The sequence below is a fragment of the Pseudophryne corroboree genome, chromosome 5 (assembly GCF_028390025.1).
Source record: "Pseudophryne corroboree isolate aPseCor3 chromosome 5, aPseCor3.hap2, whole genome shotgun sequence".
Classification (NCBI taxonomy): domain Eukaryota; kingdom Metazoa; phylum Chordata; class Amphibia; order Anura; family Myobatrachidae; genus Pseudophryne; species Pseudophryne corroboree.
This window is the reverse complement of record NC_086448.1, coordinates 342,677,263-342,695,226: the sequence shown is the minus strand read 5'-3', so window position 1 is coordinate 342,695,226 and position 17,964 is coordinate 342,677,263. Positions and strand designations below refer to the sequence as shown.

The following is a 17,964-nucleotide window of genomic DNA, read 5'->3' as shown; positions in this document are numbered from 1 at the left end:
GTTGATTTAATGTAATTTTAAAATAATCTGCAATGAATACAGGGTGATACAGTGGTGTTGTAGGTTTTTCCGATATCATAATATTTACTGACTTTCTTTACCATTTTAATTCAGAGGCTGTCTGGAAGAAAAATTAACCCGGCTTTGAGAATGTTTGGACAGTCAATTTCTGGAGGTGTTGATATGGACAAAAATGGCTATTCAGGTACGTTAAGAAGACTGCAACAGTTATTTAAGACTGTATACATATATATTAAATAGTATTTATTAAATAGTATTATTGTTATTATTAGATAGTATTTCCTAAAGAATCCATACCAACTACACAAGCATTGAGTTACTACAGATTGTCACAATATGAAAAGTAAAACATGAAAAGTACCTTATGACGCCAGCGTAGAAGAGCTGTCCAAATAGAAACTAGTATATTGAAATGTGACTTTATATATCAGGGTGCTTTGTGACAAAATTGTGGCTTGGGTTCCAAACCCTCATTAGCAGTTTAAGGGTTTGTATTCCTATAATTACAAACCAGGCCACGCAAATGATTAATTCGCTAAATTCCTAGCAGTCATGTTGTTTGTCTGTTGTGTTTGAAGGCATTTTTCATTTGACAATATTAAAACACACATCAATTTGATTGCTTCATCTGCAGACAGATAACTTGAACATGATGAACGTACTATTCTTCACTTTGCAAAAGTTTATTTGGGTGGCAAAAAATTAGGAGCACAGAACATTAACAAAGACCATTTATGGCGAGATACTGCATGCAGTGGAACAGCTTAGACAGGCAGTCTTGTCCAGCAATCTAATATGTCTTATGCAAATGACAGCCTTCTGTCCTTATTTACCCCTCACTGATAGCTACTTCATTATGATATATTAATGTGGATGGAATAAAAGATTTGCCATGGACCAGTAAGGGTATTATTTCAGTGTGCGACTGGAATGTATAATAGCCAAGTTTTGATTTGGTATAACACATACCTATTACCTTCATCTATATTTCATATACCTGTTTTGTAAAGCTGTTTAATGTTCCATTAGTATGACCTAGTGTAATGCACTGTATACAGATGTCACAGAGGCATCTACACTCAGCTATTAGAAGAGCCTGGAAACTTTCCATTACTCTCTGTTATTTATAAGCTGTGCCACACAAGAATGTTTCTGTTTAAATCACTGACATGAATGGAGAACAATGGATTACTTAGCAGCTATAAAATAAAAACCAAGATCATTTAAGAACTGGGGTAACCAACCTGCTTTTCCCTGTCATTGTCATAATACAAGCTAGACAGCAAACGTAAATGTCTGATTTGTTACTTTCAGTTACTAATTAATATCTTGCCATTGTCTTTAAGACTGTACTGCCGACTATGTAAAAGATTTTTCAAAGTACTCCACCCCCAAATCGGTGGGTGCTTTAGGACTCTGTCGGTTTTGAAATACAGAACTAGCAATTCAATTTATTTCAGTTTAATGAACTAATCAATTAAGTTCACCTAGTTTCCATGGCAGCAGAGAGGTCATGGGAGTCTGAGGACCAATCACAAGCCATAGTTTCCCCCTTTCAACCATGACAGGGGATCTCTGGGAAAATGTGGCAGCCCCAACTAGTGGGCGGGGCATGCTAGTAAAATCTTTTCTTCTTGGTTGCAACGCAGCTTTAAAATAAAGATGACAAGAAAATGAGTCGTATTAATGTTAGTATTATACAGTATACATTTTTTGCTCAAAAGACTGTGTGGTCCTAAATTTTACATTTATTTAGCTCATGCACTACAATGTATTCCCTTTGTATGTTTTAGTTCAAGGATATGTATAGTATGGTGCATAATGCAGTTAAGAATACAATGAAAACTTCAGTATACTGTACATGTATATAGAAAACGCATTAACGATAGGAATTTGGTATTCCTTCTGTGTGTGTGTGTGTGTGTGTGTGTGTGTGTGTGTGTGTGTGTGTATGTATGTATGTATGTATGTATGTATGTGTATATATACAGTATATATATATATATATATATAGCAACACTCTTGGTTTAAAATAATGTAACTGCTTTAATCTTTAAAGAAGACTGTGACTTGCTTTCCTTATCAACCAGTGACACCATTAAAATGAACAGGAGTTGGTTGGGAGACTAATGAGCTACTTATTAGGTCACTTTTCTCCTATATCATATCGTTTCCCATATTTTATGGCTGATCGTTTGTTTTTCAGATCTGACTATCGGGGCTTTTATGTCAGACAGTGTGGTGCTACTAAGGTGAGACACATTCCTATGTCATTTTTTACCAAATACAGTATGGTGAATAATAATGCCATTTACTGTAAACAACCAATTGTGGGCTGATTCTCTGTTAGACTGTATTCATGTTCTAATTGTGCACTGAAAAATGCAAATGCAATTGTGTGCATAGCATACTATATAAAATATTGCAGACAAATTGCACTAGGTTTATGTCAGCCATACATCGGATGCACATGTGATTTCATATGGTGAAACTGAGCTGTTCTGGGAGGTTAGTGTACCATCTTTTTCATTCAATTTTGCAACTTGTACACATTGCAGGCTCCGCAAAACACCACTCACATGGCTCAATGTAATAATCTCCGAGTTGCCGGAGGTGCGGTACTTTAAGCGACTTTGAGCGAGTGCCTGTTTTTTAAAAGCACCAATCATTTACAAGGCAAAGCCATGTTGGTTTTGCCTTGCAAGTGATTGCTGCTTTAAAAAAATGGGCAGACACACACAATGTCCCGTACCTCAAGCAACTCGCAGGGGGTGTGGTATGGCATACCGGCGCCGGAAGCCCGACTGCCCGCATACCGACAGCGTGGCGAGGGCAAATGAGCCCCAAGAGAGAGAAAAAGTGTCGGTATGCCGGCTGTCGGGATTCCGGCATCGGTATACTGTGCGCCGGGATCCCGACAGTCGGCAACCTGAAGACCACCCCTCGCAGGCTATTACATTCAACCAATAGTGTACTAGAGACACTGGATTAGTGACTTTAACGACGTACAAAGAAGCAGATAAGCATAATGGATCTTGGTGTGAGAAAAATCCACACCCGCTGCATGGTAACACTTCTTATACAGATTCAGGGGTGTATTCAATTGTAGTCGGAAACTGCCGTCTTGTCGGAAAGACGGAAATTTCCGACTTTTTTAAGTCGAAAACTGTTCCAACCTATTCAATGCCCCTGCTTTTTTTCCAACAAGTCGGTAATTCCGACTTGTCGTAAAACACGTAGATAGGTGGATTAGCCACGGATCCACGTGTTTTGTCGGATTCCGCAGCCAAATCGGACAGGTTTTTGGCCACGTTTCCGACAATGTTAATCTGACTTTAAAAAAAGTCGGATTGGTATTGTCGGGAACGGCCAAATCCTGTCGTATTTTGCCGCTCATTGAATACTGCATTGTTGGATCCTTTCTGTCGGAAAGGATCCAACAAGCATTGAATACCCCCCACAGACTCATTCGCACAGAAATGTACAAATGTCACATATCAAATTGATCAGTGCAGTCTATCAAAGTGGTTTGTCACTTTCTGGGGTATATGCAATTGTGGTCGAATTCCCGAAATTGGCGAATTTCGGGTCATTTTCGACCAAAAAAAAAAATTCGCCTATGCAATGCAGTGCTTTCCGACCAAAAAACGGACTTTCAAAATTCGACTTTTTGAAATTCGACTTTTTGCAAATTCGACTTTTCTGCAATGATACAAGTGCTGCAATTCGACCAAAGCATATTCAATTCAAGTTTGGAAATTCGACAGCAGTGCTTTTAGACAGCAAATTCGTCATTTTCAATCCGCCACACTTTGGAGGGTGAAAACAAATAAAAAAATTTTAAACATGTTTTTTTTGGTGTTTTTTTTTTTGGGAATAGCAGATCTATTTATATTAGAAGGGATTAGGGTTTTTTTTTTTTTTTGGGGGAGGCACAAATATTATTTATATATTTTTTAAAATATTCTTTTTTTTTTTTTTTTTTTTTTTATTGCTGGAACGGTAAAATCAGGAAAAAAAAATGGCGTGGGGTCCCCCCTCCAAAGCATAACCAGCCTCGGGCTCATTGAGCTGGTCCTGGTTCTAAAAATGCGGGGAAAAAATTGACACGGGATCCCCCGTATTTTTAAAACCAGCACCGGGCTCTGCGCCTGGTGCTGGTGCCAAAAATACGGGGGACAAAAAGAGTAGGGGTCCCCCGTATTTTTAACACCAGCATCGGGCTCCACTAGCTGGACAGATAATGCCACAGCCGGGGGTCACTTTTATGCCGTGCCCTGCGGCCGTGGCATCAAATATCCAACTAGTCACCCCTGGCCGGGGTACCCTGGGGGAGTGGGGACCCCTTCAATCAAGGGGTCCCCCCCCCCCAGCCACCCAAGGGCCAGGGGTGAAGCCCGAGGCTGTCCCCCCCCATCCAATGGGCTGCGGATGGGGGGGCTGATAGCCTTTGTGATAATAAAAAGATATTGTTTTTTCCATTAGTACTACAAGTCCCAGCAAGCCTCCCCCGCAAGCTGGTACTTGGAGAACCACAAGTACCAGCATGCGGGAGAAAAACGGGCCCGCTGGTACCTGTAGTACTACTGGAAAAAAAATACCCAAATAAAAACAGGACACACACACCGTCGACAGTAAAACTTTATTTCACACTACCGACACACACATACTTACCTATGTTCACACGCCGACATCGGTCCTCTTCTCCATGTAGAATCCACGGATACCTGAAAAGCAAAGTTCAATATACTCACCTTAACCAGGGTCCAGAGATAAATCCACGTACTTGGCAAAAAAAGAAAACGCATTTACCCGCACCAAAAACGGACTGAAAGGGGTCCCATGCTGACACATGGGACACCTTTCCACGATTAAGATCTGTCAGTGACAGCTGTCACTGACAGGTCTCTAAGCCAATCAGGAAGCGCAACTTCGTTGCGCTCACCTGATTGGCTGATCGCTGTGACAGCGCCTCGCACAGCTCCCTCCATTATATTCAATGGTGGGAACTTAGCGGCTAGCGGTGAGGTCACTAAGTTCCCACCATTGAAAGTAATGGAGCGGCTTTGCGAGGCGCTGTCAGAGTACAGACGGCGTCCAGCCAATCAGGTGAGCGCCACGGCAGTAGCGCTTCCTGATTGGCTGAAGGGACATCAGTGACAGGAGTCACGTGATGTCCCGGCATTCGGGGGAAGGGGTTTGATGTGAAAACATTGGACCCCTTTCATTAGTCCGGTATGGCTCGGTGTTCGGTTTGTTTTTTTACAAAGTACGTGGATTTACCTCTGGACCTGGACCTCTGGACGCTGGAAGGTGAGTATAATTTTTTGACAGGTACCCTCGGATCGTCGGAGATCGTTGCAGTCGGCGTGTCAACACATGTAAGTATGTGTGTGTCGGCGTATGAAATAAAGTTTTACTATCAAGGTGTGTGTGTCCTGTTTTTATTTGGGTATTTTTTTCCCAGTAGTACTACAGGTACCAGCGGGCCCGTTTTTCTCCCGCATGCTGGTACTTGTGGTTCTCCAAGTACCAGCTTGCGGGGGAGGCTTGCTGGGACTTGTAGTACTAATGGAAAAAACAATATCTTTTTATTATCACAAAGGCTATCAGCCCCCCCATCCGCAGCCCATTGGATGGGGGGGGACAGCCTCGGGCTTCACCCCTGGCCCTTGGGTGGCTGGGGGGGACGGGACCCCTTGATTGAAGGGGTCCCCACTCCCCCAGGGTACCCCGGCCAGGGGTGACTAGTTGGATATTTGATGCCACGGCCGCAGGGCACGGCATAAAAGTGACCCCCGGCTGTGGCATTATCTGTCCAGCTAGTGGAGCCCGATGCTGGTGTTAAAAATACGGGGGACCCCTACTCGTTTTGTCCCCCTTATTTTTGGCACCAGCATCAGGCGCAGAGCCCGGTGCTGGTTTTAAAAATACGGGGGATCCCTGCCCGATTTTTCCCCTGCATTTTTAGAACCAGGACCAGCTCGATGAGCCCGAGGCTGGTTATGCTTTGGAGGGGGGACCCCACGCCATTTTTTTTTCGGGTTTTTCCCCGTTTTTTCCCGTTTTTAAAAATCGCGGCAAAATCCGCCAAATCGGCCGATTTTCGCCCGCGACCCTGGCGAATCCGTTTTTCATTGCATATGGTGAATTCCGGAAGCCACCTTCCGGAATTCACCTGGCGAATTTGGTCGAATTGAAAAAACGGCGATAATTGCCGCGATTTCGCCCGCTATTGCATATACCCCTCTGTTGTTAAACTTGTGTGAATACCCGGCACACTGATATGGGCCTGAGCAATGAAGGAAGTGACTTCAGAGGTGAATTCGCAGCCAGAAAATCCGAAGTGGCTAGCCATTGCTTGTGACTGTCGTAATCATCATCAGTGTATACAGTATATACACCAGTCCTCAGACAACGCAAATGATGCAGATACTGACAAACTTATATATGTGCTTGTTTGGGTCTGTATCTGTTTTGCCAAAATGGTCTAACTGACCTCAGCCAATGTTAGACTACCACCATCACTCCCATGTTTCACCTCTCATTATCACAAGGCTATGCAAGGATCAGATTCCAGCAAATTTGCATATAAGTTCTTGGCATCCGCAGAACCAATTTGTGTGTTTTATACTTTGCAAATTGCCATCTATTCAACACAGCAGCAGCCCTAAAATGTGCGACCAGATTTCTAATGTACATTACATCAGAGCCATAACTAGGTGTGTACAGAGGGGGTACCGCACATAGCGCTGGGGCACTGTTGGCGGCACTTGTCAATTATCTGTTTTAATTACTTTCACTAGCAGCTTCCCCCCTTTTGAAGCCCTACATCTCCTGACCACCGCTGTCTTCTACCCTGACCCCTTCTGTTGCTAATACCTATACAGCATTCATGAACTCAAATTGAGATTTGTTTGTTATTCAGTCACACTGTCCTTTATTACATTTCAAGATGCTGACATACCCGGGATTCAAACCCATTGCAGTTAGACAATCTATTCATTGAGCTATCTGCCCTTTCATAGAAAGCAAGAGAATTCTAACTATTTGAAGCATACCTTGTACTTCGTGAAAAGATGATCAGCATTGTGGTTGAGCAGATTTATGTAGCGTGTGGCTACAAGGGACTGGATGTGTGGCTGCCCACTACATAGATCTGCTCAACTGATTAATTTATTTACAAAGTGCCAATAGCTTCATATATGATTTTATGAATGTCTGTTTCCAAAAATAAATGTAAATATTAAACACACAGTATAAATAACATTGTTGATAGCTGAATACCCGTGCTTCGCTACGGGATGAGGATGGTAAATTAGAATGATAGTTGTTCGTTAATTTACGTTGGTTGGAGATCTAGTATATAGGCATATCTTGCTTCCCTGACGCACTTTGTGCATTAGCCGGACCCCTTTTTAGTCCCCCAAGGGACCCTGCTCTTCCCACTATACAACTTTCAGTCTGTGGCTTCCTGCTGCCTCCATTCCCCTCCTCACATCATGTCAGTGCCCCTGTGAAATTCTCGATTTTTTTTAAAGTTTCTTATATAGTGCAGCACATTATGTATCTCCTGATATACTCTGTGCTGCTGCAGCGGCAAACGCAGGATTTCTAGAGGGGGGTTTCCAAATGTCAGTCTCCCACTCTGCAGAACGTTTGAGCAACTGCGGGAGTCTGGGGGAGCGGAAGAAGAACCTAGTACTGACCCTGGACATTAATATAAACATTGGTCTAGTTTTTATACTCTGGATACTGCATGGAGTACAGTATTAATATGTATCACTATAGATGGTCTCTAGTATAGGCTGTGTCAAACAAAATGGTCAGGAAAAGCATAAACATACTGTACCATAATAAATAAAGAAATAAATAAATGAATGAATTAATTAATTAATACACAAATAAAATAGAGCCAGTACTGCACACATTCTCCCACTTCATGGTAAGGTTCCTGTCTCTTTTTCCTAAAAGCTACTGTCTGGCCCAGTGCAGTGTTTGAGGACTCCGATCCACACACAGCAAACTTGGTAGAAGAAGCCGCTACCACTGGGCATGTGCAGCAGACCTGCTCTGTCCCTTAAACTGCATGATTTGCCAGCAGTTCTAGTAATAATCATATTATATACCATTGCTGTTGTTGTCATAATGTGAGCCACTTGCCAAGAGGAGGGGGGTTTCCGTGCAACCGGAAACTCCCCCTGCGTTTGCCTATGTGCTGGGGGACCGTGCTACTTCCACTATATAACTCTCAGTGTGTGGGTTTGTGCTACCTCCATTCCCCTCCTCACATCATGTCACTGGCCCTGTCACATGCAGTCCTGTCATCACTGACATATCATGCATGTCCTGACATACTCTGTGCTGCTGGTCAACCCCTAGGGGTGCTAGTGGTGTGTTACCCCCACAGTCTTTGTTACCAGATTGTAAGTTAGATGTGTGCCAAGTTTGGTGTAAATTGCTCCAGGCCTTCCACAGTTTTGCGGTCTGCTGACATACTCTCTGTGCTGCTGTCCCACCCCTAGGGGTGCTAGAGGTGTCTGACCCCCACAGTGTTTGTTGGCAGATTGTAAGGCATATGTGTACAATTTTTTGAGTACATTGCTCCAGCAATTCCAGAGTTATGCTTTCTCCTGATATAATCTGTGCTGCTGTCTGTCCCCCTAGGGGTGCTAGGGATTTCTAATTGTTTTAGTTGCCTCCGCCGTGTTTTAATACACTTGTTTGTAAAATTTCACGATCTTTGCTTGTAAACTGTGGATTTGTATAGAAAGACAGAAGGACAAATTTAAATTTTTAGATATTAGAAATATATATATATATATATATATATATATATACATACACGTGTGTGTGTGTGTGTATATATATGTGTGTGTGTGTGTATATATATATATATATATAACGATGAAAAAAGACGGCGGCACTCCAGGACTTGTGGTGTCAAAGCTTGTGTATTAAAGCATCACAGATACAACTATGGCCCTCATTCCGAGTTGTTCGCTCGCTAGCTGCTTTTAGCAGCATTGCACATGCTAAGCCGCCGCCCTCTGGGAGTGTATCTTAGCATAGCAGAATTGCGAACGAAAGATTAGCAGAATTGCGAATAGAAATTTCTTAGCAGTTTCTGAGTAGCTCGAGACTTACTCCTACATTGCGATCAGTTCAGTCAGTTTCGTTCCTGGTTTGACGTCACAAACACACCCAGCGTTCGCCCAGACACTCCCCCGTTTCTTCAGACACTCCCGCGTTTTTCCCAGAAACCCCAGCGTTTTTTCGCACACGCCCAGAAAACGGCAAGTTTCCGCCCAGAAACACCCACTTCCTGTCTATCACAGTACGATCACCAGAACGATGAAAAAACCTTGTTATGCCGTGAGTAAAATACCTAACTTTTGTGTAAAATAACTAAGCGCATGCGCTCTGCGAACCTTGCGCATGCGCAGTAAGCGACTAATCGTAGTATAGCGAAAATCGGCAATGAGCGAACAACTCGGAATGACCCCCAATGATCATAGTTGTATCTGTGATGCTTTAATACACAAGCTTTGACAAAACAAGTCCTGGAGTGCCGCCTTACGCCTTACGGAGGGCCATTTGTTTCCTACGTTAGGGAGTGCCGGACTGCGCACACACACACACACACACACACACACACACACACACACACACACACACACACACACACACACACACACACACACACACACACACATTATACTGTGTGCAGCCGGATATAATGACTTGAATTTCTAAGATACATTAAGATTTATCTTCCTGTTATGCAATTCAATAATTCATTGGCATTATCAAAGCTGCCATTTTATTACATTATTCTGCAGCTATTAAATTAATGATAAGTTTGAATGGTGTGCTGGTTCTCCCCTGTATTTAGAGCACCATTTATGATTCACTACTACAAGGAGGTTAGGTTTAGGCTGCAGGGGGAGGGTTTGGGTTAGGCTGTGGGGAGGGGGAATTAGAGTTAGGCACCACTGGGGAGGGTTTGGGTTAGGCTGCGGGGAGGGGGAATTAGAGTTAGGCACCACTGGGGAGGGTTTGGGTTAGGCTGCGGGGAGGGGGAGTTTAGGGTTAGGCACCACTGGGGAGGGTTTGGGTTAGGCTGCGGGGAGGGGGAGTTTAGGGTTAGGCTCCACTGGGGTGGGTTAGGCTGTGAGGAGGGGGAGGCTAGTGTTAGGCATCACTGGGGAGGGTTAGTGTTAGGCTGCAGGGAGGGAGGGTTAGGTTTAGGATCCACCGGGGAGGGTTGGGTTAAGCTGCAGATGGGGGAGGGTTGGGGTCAGGCTGAGATGCCTCTGCCGGGATTCTGTCCTCCGGCATCCCAAGCGCCGTCCCAAAACATATATATGCATGCGTGTGTATGCATGCATGCGTGTGAGTGTATGTATATTCATAAATGCATACGTGTGTGTGAGCACATACTATAGAAATCCTGCGTTTGCCCCTGCCAGCGGAGCTTACAATCTAAATTACCTATCACAAATACACACCAGTGTTAGGTTTTGTCAGAAGCCAAACTATCAATATGTTTTTACAGTGTTTCATATTTTCTACTATTCCTTCCTTACATGTTGAAGAACTACAGTAGTCTGCTTCCCTAAATGCTGTTTTGTGTCATTGTAGTAAGGTGTGTTGTGCTTTGGTATTGTCTTTGACAGTGATTAAAGATAAGGCTTGACCTTAAAAACTCTTCCCCATGCTGCATGTTATGATTATACATGTGCTTTCACAAATTCCAATGTCACATTTAAATTTTGCAGCACGTAATTATTTATATGTCCGTAAAGACCATACAAATGTTACAGGTAAATTAAAAAAAGAAATGTTACAATAATGAGTAAGTACTGGTAGAATGATTCATTGTTAAGGTACCTTTGTGTTAAAAAAATAAATAAAGTTTGGAACAATTCTTGGAGTAATGCCTTTGCCTTACTTCATTTGTCATATGGAATAATCTAGGTCATATCCCTAGAATCTCAGGAGCCTGAATTCTAGGAAAAATGCATTGTTAAATATTTTCAATGTCAATTTTTAGAGCCGTCATGGATAAAATGGGACATATGGAATCCATTTGGATGTCAAAATAATATATTATATACATCATATATTGGGGGTCATTCCGAGTTGTTCGCTCTGTAAATTTCTTCGCATCGCAGCGATTTTCCGCTTAGTGCGCATGTGCAATGTTCGCACTGCGACTGCGCCAAGTAAATTTGCTATGCAGTTAGGAATTTTACTCACGGTTTTTTCTTCGTTCTGGTGATCGTAATGTGATTGACAGGAAGTGGGTGTTTCTGGGCGGAAACTGGCCGTTTTATGGGTGTGTGCGAAAAAAACGCTACAGTTTCTGGGAAAAACGCGGGAGTGGCTGGAGAAACGGAGGAGTGTCTGGCCGAACGCTGGGTGTGTTTGTGACGTCAACCCAGGAACGACAAGCACTGAACTGATCGCAGATGCCGAGTAAGTCTGGAGCTACTCACAAACTGCACAGAGAAGTCTTATCGCAATATTGCGAATCTTTCGTTCGCAATTTTAAGAAGCTAAGATTCACTCCCAGTAGGCGGCGGCTTAGCGTGTGCAAAGCTGCTAAAAGCAGCTTGCGAACGAACAACTCGGAATGACCACCATTGTACTTTGTGTACTACAAGTAGCCCTGTGTACTATATATACAAGGTACACACATAAGCAAGACATAATTTGCAGATTTTGTTTGTGATGGTGCTAAATATTCCACTCTAGCTACTGTAAGTATAGCAGGCAAAGTGCTAGATCCCATTCATACAAATACATCTAGATATTGAAATAATGTTATTTGTTATCTTATGTCCATATGTTATACTGTACATCAAAATATACACATTAAAATGCATACACAAATACATGTGTGTGTGTGTGTATATATATATATATATATATATATATATATACACATACAGGTTGAGTATCCCATATCCAAATATCCGAAATACTGAATATTCCGAAATACGGACTTTTGGAGTGAGAGTGAGATAGTGAAACTTTTGTTTTTTGATGGCTCAATGTACACAAACTTTGTTTAATACACAAAGTTATTAAAAATATTGTATTAAATGACATTCAGGATGTGTGTATAAGGTGTATATGAAACATAAATGAATTGTGTGAATGTAGATACACTTTGTTTAATGCACAAAGTTATAAAAAATATTGGCTAAAATGACCTTCAGGCTGTGTGTATAAGGTGTATATAAAACATAAATGCATTCTGTGCTTAGACTTAGGTCCCATCACCATGATATCTCATTATGGTATGCAATTATTCCAAAATACGGAAAAATCCGATATCCAAAATACCTCTGGTCCCAAGCATTTTGGATAAGGGATACTCAACCTGTATATATACATACATACATACATATATATATACATATATATATATATATATACACAGTATATATATATATATATGTATAATATTTAAAAAAAATTCTGTGTATACTTATTAATGTGGACCTTTTAATTTCATAGACCATTTCTGTTAATGTCTATGGACAAGAGTCTTAACTAAGCCATGCCTTTCTACAATCCCCATAATTTGTTTCTATATCCTTGCATAAACAGCTGTGAAAAAGATCCTTCTCTTTGACAACGCAACTTCTAACATCATTGGTCATTAACAATAATATTTTCTTCCACTATAGTAGCCATTTAAGGACATTCCCCAACTGTATCAGTCAGTGACAGATATAGCTTATTATTATTATTATTATTAATATTATTATTTTTTTTTTAATTCAACAATTTTTATTGAGATTTTTTTTTTCTGTTGAGATTACAAAACACAAATACAACATAAACCTTTAGCATTGCTGTCGGCAATAGTATCAAGCAACATATAGCATATCGCACACAGACATATAGTTATAATCGGTTGACATCTGATATTAAACCCGGCAGACACGCTACTTCACCCATATATATATCTATACACACTCATACACCTATATACATATACATATATACATATACATGCACATACATACACAAAAATATATAACAGTCAGCTTTCCAGAACCGCTGTATACAACCATATCAAATACAGGAAGTAGTGCCTCGGGTGGGCTGCATAGTAAATAACAATATTGTGCAAGCAGTACAATTTCCTAGCCTCATCAGGTAGCTTTGGGGTGATTATGTTTAAGCTAAGCTCGCATCCGCAGATATTGTAATGCAGGCACCCCCAACATATGGTGATGACAACCATCTATCCCATATCGCATAGTATTTAGTAATGGCTTTCCTGGATACATAGACAAATCTTTCATGCGCCACTGTAGTAATCACTAAAGTAATCCATGAGTCAATATCTGGGCCATCAGGTGCCATCCACGCCCGGGCTATAGAAACCTGTGCAAGAGCACACAGGTTGATAACGTAACGTCTGGAGGGGGCATCCAGCAACTCCTCATCCACCACCGCCAGCACACACACAGGGGGGGTCAGCACATCAGCAGGTACCCCAGTGGAAACCATAATCTTGAGTACATCCTGCCAGAAGGCATTAACTATCCTACAGGACCAAATCATGTGCCAAAAGGTGCCTCCATCTAGAGTACACTTGGGACATTTAGAATCCATTCTTCCTCCGAATCTCATCAACCTTTCAGGAGTAATATAGACTCTATGTAAAACAAAAAGATGCACCTGTTGGTAACGGACCGCTGTGGTCGCCAGTCTAGAGGCACCCAGTGCATCCTCCCAGGCATCATTAGATATGGGCCCCAGATCATTTTCCCATCTAGATTTAAGAGAAAGAAGGGTCTCACAATGATAAGCACGTAGTAGAGCCGAATAAAATATGGAAATAGTACAATTTTGAAGCTTAACAAATAGTTCCCTAACTGGCGTGTCCCGGAGCATCAGGGGAGCGTTTGCAAATTGAGTTTGACAAGCATGGCGGAGTTGTAGATATCGATAAAAATAGAAGGTAGGAATATTATAATCCTCCTGCAATTGTTGGAAAGACTTAAATACACCCATATAATACAATTGCCCAAGAGACTGCACTCCCAGGCTGCTCCAGACCTCCCTCATCTGCAACGATGTAAGCTCGTTAAGAGAATGTGCGTAGGCTAGAGGCGTTTCCGGATCCCAACCCTCTCCCTGGAGCAATCTATGCGTCTGTCTCCATACCATAATTGCTTGTTTGACAACGGGAAGGTTAAGTAGCGATACATTGTCACTCAACAGTAGTTGTAATGGGGTGCAATTCCGATCGGTTATATAGAGAATTCGGGAGATCAATTCATCTCTACCAGGATCATGTAACCACTTACTAATATGTACCATTTGTGCCGCTAGATAATATAATCTGAATTTAGGGAGGCCCAGAGTCACGTGGGCGCGTGAGGGTGTCTAATTTTATTCTGACCCGGCGTTTAGACCATACGACAGAGGACAGAAGACTATCTATTCTCCGAAAGGTTTTTAATGGGAGATAGACAGGGGAGTGCTGTAGCGCATACAGCAACTTAGGCAGGGCCACCATTTTCACTAAATTAATTCTACCCGTTATAGTTAGAGGTAGAGTCCCCCACACCGCAATACGGGAATGCAAATAATCTATATGAGGTTTTATGTTTAGGGAAAAGTATTGAGAAGGATTATTTGTGACCCAGATTCCTAAGTACTTGAATGAGTCCACCCAGCGAAGAGGGAGGGCCACGGTCGGGACCCCAGGACAAGCACCCCGAAAGGGCAGTATGCAGGACTTATCCCAATTTATGGACAAGCCAGAATACCCGCCATAGGTGTCAATAATACGCAACACATGTGGCATGGTATTGCAGTAGTCTGATATAAACAGCAGAATATCATCCGCGTATAGAGCAATCTTGTCCGTGGTGGGGCCCACCCGGAACCCCCCGAACCCGCAAGTCAGAACGCACCAAGCACGCCAAGGGCTCCACTGCTAGAGCAAAAAGGATAGGGGATAGCGGGCAGCCCTGCCTTGTACCCCTGGCTAGAGGGAATGCAGAGGAAATGAATCAATTTATCGAGACCCTGGCTGATGGGGCGGAGTAAAGTAACTTGACCCACCGTATAAAGCGTGGTCCAATACCGAAGCGGGCCATAGACCCCCACAAGAACGCCCACTCCACTGAATCAAAAGCTTTAGCAGCGTCGAGAGACACTACAACAGAAGTGTCGGCGTCCCCGCGAGGGCCCTGTAAGTGCGTGAACAAGCGCCTAAGGTTAGTTAGAGTGGACCGCCCCGGCACGAAACCAGTCTGATCTGTGTGTATAATTTGGTTAATAACGGTGTTGAGTCTAAGTGCCAGGATCTTTGCTAACACCTTGACATCAGTTGTAAGTAGCGAGATAGGTCTATATGAATCTACCCGCTCTGGGTTCTTATCCGGTTTCAATAGCACTATTATCAAAGCCTCAGTCATGGAATCTGGCAGCGACCCCAACTCCAACAAGTCATTGAACAGAGTAAGTAATCTAGGGCCATAAAAGTCAATATGCTTCTTATATAGCTCAATAGGAATTCCATCTAGCCCTGGTGCCTTGCCTCCAGGAAATGATTTGATGGCTGTTTCAATCTCCGTCAATGACAAAGGGGAGTCCAGGAATTCAACCGCCACACTAGAGAGCGAGGGCAATGGTATACCAGCAAGATAATCACTTATTTCCGTTAAATCAGCCGATAGTCTCGTACTATACAGACTTTTATAATAAGCAACAAATTGGTCCGCTATTTCCGGGGTTTTTACATAAGTTACACCATCATCCCCGCCTATCGCAAGGACAGTATTAGAGAATTTATCTGCCGCCGCTAAATGTGCTAGATAAGTACCAGGTCTATCGCCTGTAGCATAATAAGAGTGTTGGGCATACAGTAAACGGTATTTGGCTTTATCAGACAGACAGTTCCTCCATTTGGACTGCGCAAGCAACCATGCGTCCTTGGAGGCAACCAATCCATCTTGCAAATATTGTATTTCTAGGGACCTACAGGACGCTTCAAGTTCCATTTCTTGGTGTTTATAGCCATTTTTTAAAGTAGCAACCCGTCTAATTAGGGAACCACGTATAAATGCTTTAAATGCGTCCCAGAGGATTGCTGGTCCAGCAGTACCCCCGTTTAGCTCCAAGAACTCCCGCCAAGCAAGCTCAAGCTCCGCTCCAGTGCCCATCTGTGAAAGCCAGAATTAGTTAAATTTCCAAAACAACTGTCCCCGGGTACCCCCAGTATCCAGATTCAACAGTACTGGTGAGTGGTCAGAGATACCTCTAGTTGCATACTGGATATCAACAATTTTGGGAATTAAACAGGGGGAGACCAGGGATTATTATTAATATTATTATTGGGGTTTTTTTTTCATTGATTCTTATTACACACCATATAACCCAGTACTTTATAGAGAATATATATCATATACTTAACATTTGTTCATTCACTATCTTTATATTCTCTATCCTTCATTCTATTATTCCTTCTTATTTGTCTGAAATAATCCAACACTTGTAATAAAAGCTTAGCTACATGTCAGTAACTGAGTTGTGTTTGATCATAGTATGGTCAAAACACTGTGAAACGGAAGACAACATACAGAACCCATTTTCGTCTCCTACTCACAATGTCAGGATCTATGATGAGACTAGGGTGCACAAGGTCATCTGACTGATGCTGGGGACATTTTTTTAATTGAATTTTTCATAAATATGTTGCTAGCACCATATTGCTGAAGAAATCAGCAGAAATATGACACAGTAGGATGACAAGGACTCTGACGCATGCACTAGCGCAAGTTGCCCAGGGGAGGGGTCCACATAAAAACTTGCACAAGGACAAAATGCTACTGTATAACGCGCTAAATGTAATGTTGCAGAAAGAAGAGTAGGTTCTGTCACCATTGGGCTGAATGTGAATGATAAGGACACTTTGTACTAGGTAACAATGTTGGCTAGTCTGTCTTCCATTATTTTATGACTATCCATGCCTGGCAAGTTTTAGCAGTTAAAGAGCTTACATCTGTTTTCTAGATTCTGCGTCTTCGTGCTGACAGCAGAGAATGAGTTACATTCAATCAAGTCCTTATCAATGCATGGAATGTGGTTCAAAAATGCATGTGTATTTTATGATGCCTACAGTCTATATCATGGGTTTTAATATGTTAATTTGAAAATGCAAAACTAGTTTTTGTAAAGACTGGGATGACTGGTTTATACTTGGCACGGTAGCCTGCAAGGCGTCACTTGGACACTGCTGTTCACTACTTGTCTATGAATGCTATAACTGCAAGTACTGTCTAGGATGGTATCCGGTCTCTAGGTTGACAAGACTTAGGTCGACAGTGTCTAGGTCGACCACTATTGGTTGACAGGGTTTCTAGGTCGACAGGGTTTCTAGGTCGACAAGTCAAAAGGATGCCATGAGTTTTTCACAATTTTTTTTTACTTTTTCATACTTTACGGTCCACGTGGACTACGATTGGGAACGGTAACGAGGCACCTTTCCCGAAGCATGGCGAGCAAAGCGAGCCATGCGAGGGGACGTGGTGCACTAATTGGGGTTCCCGGTCACTGTATGGTGAAAATGACACCAAAAAAGAAAAAAGAAAAACTCATGTCAACCTTTTGACCTGTCAACCTAGACCATGTCGATCTAGAGACAATGTCGACCTAGAATCCCTGTAGACCTAGTTACTGTCAACCATTAGTGGTTGACCTAGACACTGTCAACCTAAGTGTGGTCGACCTTCAATACCACACCTGTCTAGGACAGGATACATGGTACTTTATTCTAACAGTCACACAAGACATAGAGGATGAAGGTGTATGGCCATTATAGCAGGGAAGAGAAGTCACTATTGCCTTCACTAGTATACAACACAATATAAGCTTCTCCTAACTTTGCATGTACACGCTTACACA

The 17,964-nt window shown here is 42.4% G+C and overlaps 1 protein-coding gene across 1 annotated transcript in view; it reads left to right on the top strand.

Moving 5' to 3' along the window:
• The window catches only part of ITGA9 (integrin subunit alpha 9), an 838,556-nt gene that overhangs the window by 294,931 nt on the left and 525,661 nt on the right, over positions 1 to 17,964 (top strand). The window contains exons 12-13 of the mRNA XM_063922573.1: positions 115 to 205; positions 2,228 to 2,273. Of these exons, the coding sequence (XP_063778643.1) occupies positions 115 to 205; positions 2,228 to 2,273 (137 nt within the window). The remainder of the gene's footprint in view (positions 1 to 114; positions 206 to 2,227; positions 2,274 to 17,964) is intronic.